This window comes from Pterocles gutturalis, unplaced genomic scaffold, assembly GCF_000699245.1.
Source record: "Pterocles gutturalis isolate BGI_N339 unplaced genomic scaffold, ASM69924v1 scaffold52671, whole genome shotgun sequence".
NCBI lineage: Eukaryota > Metazoa > Chordata > Aves > Pterocliformes > Pteroclidae > Pterocles > Pterocles gutturalis.
The window spans coordinates 749-5,343 of record NW_010104967.1 but is presented as its reverse complement, the minus strand read 5'-3'; the positions used below and the strand labels follow the sequence as shown (position 1 = coordinate 5,343).

The 4,595-nt window shown below is 39.0% G+C and overlaps 1 protein-coding gene across 1 annotated transcript; it reads right to left on the bottom strand.

Annotated features, from left to right (window-relative positions):
- Positions 1–337: 337 nt before the first annotated feature.
- On the bottom strand, positions 338–4,363 carry LOC104471747 (chromosome unknown open reading frame, human C14orf79; the record flags this gene model as incomplete). Its single annotated transcript, XM_010087208.1, has 2 exons — positions 3,905–4,363; positions 338–486 (listed from the first exon to the last, which is right to left on the bottom strand). Coding segments are annotated over exons 1-2 (608 nt in total), but the record flags the coding sequence as incomplete, so codon positions are not given.
- Positions 4,364–4,595: the final 232 nt, after the last annotated feature.

The following is a 4,595-nucleotide window of genomic DNA, read 5'->3' as shown; positions in this document are numbered from 1 at the left end:
AAAAAAAAAAAAAAAAAAAAGAGTGGGCACATAGTAGAAGCAGCAGTCAACGCTCCTGCCTCAGATGATGGAGAAATAAGTTGGATGTGTTGCAAAGAAAGGACAAGAGAACAGGAAGAACAGGCTGCCTGTTGGGTGTTCTGGCATTCCAGAGGCTTAGCCATAAGAAGGCACACCAACAGCAGGAAAGACTCCAAGCAGGCATTTCTAATTTTGATATATTCCCTTCCTCATTTCCCAATGGCTAAAACACAATCCATTTCCTTTAACAACACAATACAAAACTGGTAAGATCAATATGCTGAAAGAGCACAAACTGTTGATGTAAACTCATTACCAAAGTTGATTCTTCATAAGTTCAGGAATCCCAACATCTTCATTATTTGTATCAAGTACTTGTTCTAAGCTTCTTATGCTCTCTCTGGATGGTGATACAAAGATTTCTGGAAAGCTCAACTTAAATATCTCCTCATAGCTGTAGTTTGCCTAGAAAAAACAGAGTTTTATTACAAGGTCAGGTCAACCTCACAGTTCATGAAGACCTAGTCCAAAGCCTACAATGGTTCCAGAAATTGTATTACTGACTGTTTCTAAAATTTGTATTAATATTGTATTAATATTAATGGCACAGAGGGACTGACCCCATAGTTCAGTGTTTTGAGAATTTATCTAGAACTAGAGGAGAAGCAAGAGTCCAAGAGTTTCTGATGAACCTTAGTCTCTAGCTTCCCAGGTACTAAGTTATAGGCTGGTTTGTCTGATGGCAGTCAAGACTCCTTCCTCTGCTCAACTCATTCAGTTCAGGTCAAAACAGATGTACACATTGATTCAAAAGCTTGTTTTGAGAACTTAGTATTCGAACACACCTAATTCAGCCAAATGTAACATAACTACTAAATGCTACAGTTACCAATAAATACTTGCACTGGGTCAGTATGTCTATATCCTTGCATTTGCACCAAACTTTTTTTCCAGCCTGTGTTAAAAATCAGAGTCAGATTTACATACTTGTTCCTCCTCTAGCAGTGATGAGGAGGAGGTTTGGAGGACTGAATATAGCCACTGGAGTGATCCAAACAAGCCTCCTGGAAATAACAGGGTTATCTGAAGACCAAGAAATACATATACAAGGCAAAATGTGCATAATTTACATCCTATCCTAAAGGGATGTTATTATGCCATCTGGTCCAGAAGCTTTGTCCTTTTATTCCTTCAAAGAAGGAATTACTGCAATTTTCTAAATCAAAGCAATTGATTTACTTCAACACCCTGCAGAGGGACTGCAATCCAGGAGCAGCAATGTTGCGTGAAAACTAGAGAATGAAACTAGTCAGTTTGTCTTCATTGCCTAGCAGTCAACAATTCAATCTGAAAAACAGAGGTATTGATACTTCGTATTTTGACAGGTTCATTTAATTGTAATTCAAACAGCTGAAATTAATTGAGATATTTCCAGTTCCATTATACTGAACTTGCAGTGAATATTGAGAGAGTACTGATTTAATCTAATGTGTGAATGTGCAAAATAAACAGAGCTGGTAGAAGGCTTCTGTCCTACTGAGCATGCTTCTAGAAATAGAATTTGTGCCCCATGCTTCTCCTTCCTGAAGTAAGGCTTTGTTAAACTGCCCATCCTGAAGGGCAACTGCTGGGACATTCAAAAACTCCCAGGCAAAATCCTTTGAATCTTGCCCAAAATGCCATAATACTTTAAATCAATTTGTAAATTATTTCAGTGGACTTAACTTACGACAGAGATACTATATGGAAAAGAAAGCTGTCTGAAAAGCACAATTCTGTGACAGCACACAGGTTAAAGCATACCCAGAGAGTCACAGTCAAGGAAAAAAACCCTCCAAGTAGGTACCAAGCCCTAAATGGGATGGGAGGCTAAGGAAAAGTCAGGCAGCTGCTCTTGGCTTTAGGGTGTGGAGGGGGAATTAAACCACAGAAGCAGGAATCAAGAGCAGCAGTATCTTCTCAGAGCCTGTGATGTTACTCCAACATGTATGCAGGTCACTGGCTTACAGTTTAGCCAAGCCAGCTGGAAAGCCTAACTCATAGGAAAAATACGTTTTTTGTGGGTACTTCTAAAACAAAATGGGAGTATATTTCTATTTACCTTGCAGCTTTGTACTGATTATAAAAATATGAATGCACAAATTTCACATCTGTGCTTTTCGAAGGTATCCTCTATATCCTATTATATCAGAACACTCCAGGGCTTAAGCAAGTGCACTAGCCCCCCTCACAATGGCCAGTGTTTAAAGAACACAGGAAAAATCCTTATTCAATCTTGTAGGCAAAGTATCCAGCTACTGCAAGGAAATCCGTGATTGTTTTAATCTTAAAATACATGATTCTGCTCCAGACTGGCATTGTTTAATTAACCGAAGCATTAGGTACTGCAGGTCAGACCTCTGACCTGGATGATCTCTAGAGGTCCCTTCCAGCCCACCTGGACTTTTTTCTATTTCCAGACAGAAGACAGAGACCCAACCTGAAGAGGTTATGGTCTCAAACAACAATAGAAAAACCACAGGGGTGAAGGACAAGTTACAAGGATATTCTACACCCAAAGAAATCTCAAACAACTCTGCAGCAGTTGCACTACCCTGAGGCAAGAACAGACAACTTGAAACTCTAGGCAGGGTTAACTTATTTAGTTTGTACTGGACATTTCCTTTTGCCTTTAACAAATGAAAAAATAAAGCAAAAGTTGCAGTAAGATTAAGATCTACTCCTTTTGGAAAGAAAACAAACAGTCCGCTATATTCTATTTCAGCCCCAGCCACTACATACTCTTTTTTTCAACACAAGATTTCTTGTCCCAAATTTCCAGCATTACTAACAATTTAAAATCTCTGTTTATCCATACCAATGACCACTCTACCAGTGCTGGACAGCTTACCCCATTTTTCCCTACCCAATCCTATTCAACAGGTAAAGTTCCCAGGAAAAGGCAAGAAAGCCTGCCTCCAGAAAACCCCCAGATCCCCACACATACCAGAACTCATCTAAGAGACTACAAGCAGTGAGCTATTACCGCTACAGATGAACTCTGTGGAAGTCTTAGGCCATTGTTCTCTTTTTTCACGTTTTAATCTAGGATAATAGCATTAAGGATGAGGGTGCTTTGCTTTGTATTTGTACATTCTTATTTTCCTTTTGTTAGTTTGCTTTGCTGAAGCAGGTTTGGTGTTTGGTAAACACTGAAACACATCAACTGCAACAAGGTAGAACCCTTAAACTGAACTTTTTTTTTGTGCTGATAAGGAAACATATAACTTAGTATTTATTCACATTATTAGTTCTCATATATTATGAGAGACCGTAACATCCTATGCTAGAAAAATTAATTAAATTATTTATATTCTCCTTTTTTGTGTCATTAACTTCCACCCACATTAGTCTACAATTCCAGAAAGGCTGTTGGATTATTCAGGTAGTATATTAAATAACAAAATTTATTATTTTTCCCAATTTCTAACTCAGTTTATGTTGTCTTATTTCCATAAGCTTGCAGGCAGCTCGCAGAATTTTTGTCCCCTCTGTTTTTGTTACCCAGCGTTTTTTTGTTTTCTGTGCTCATTCTTTTCTAGCTTTTAAATCGTGTGGGCTTCAGGGCAAGGTTCATAGTTTCTACTTGCTTACTTATTCCTAGAGTCTGGAAGCAAAGTAGCCACTACATTCTTTAAAGCTTTCCAGCAGGATAACTTAAGTATTCGTCAAACACTATAAAGAAGTTGCTTTTGTTCCACTTGAGTTAGCTGCAAAGTACCTTGACAGTTTCTCTCCCTGTACAGCATTATCCTCTATAGAGAAGACACTCTGATACAAATCTCGAGATGTAGGAAGCAGTAATACAAACATTTCTGGTCTCTGGTTTGCTGTTAACACATACCTCATTTAGAGAGCGACAATCCTGCTGCATCCCACTGTGCAGAGATGGGCCAGGACAAAACTGACCAGCCAAAGCACTGCCGTGTCCGCTGCTTAAGCCCAGGCCACCTCTAGAAGTTCTTTTTGGCTTCACCAAAACTTCAAGATGATGATCAAATCTCTCTGATTTGTCTAAGGACTCCCTGAAGCCTTCAAAATCACCCCAGGAGCTGCTGGGTTCTGAGGAGCTGGAAGTGCTCTCGAAAAACCCCTCACAACTTCCCTCTTTGCTATTCAGTACAGGGAGGCTTTGCTGCATTACTTCAAGATTAAGGATTTCTTCATTATTTGTTGTTTCATTCAAGTTACAGTAACTTTCATCAAGAGACATATCACCTACTTCAACTGCTAGGTCTTTCAGAGACATGCAGCGAGATGTGTCTGTATCAGTAAGACTGCCTATTAGTGACAGGTTCTGCATCTTTCTTTAAGAAAAATTCATTTGTTGAAATCTGTACTGAAAAAAAACAAGGCTACTGAAGTTCAGTTGCATTAGAAAGCTGAATATTTCCAAAACAGAAAAAAATTCTTCATTTCACCCCAGAGAATAATAACACTGCTACATCAAAACAGGATGTCCTTCAGCCTCTCCTCGAGTAGTCAGCATGTGTGTGTTACTCAGTCTCACTTTCTGTGTAGGATATTAGCCTGCA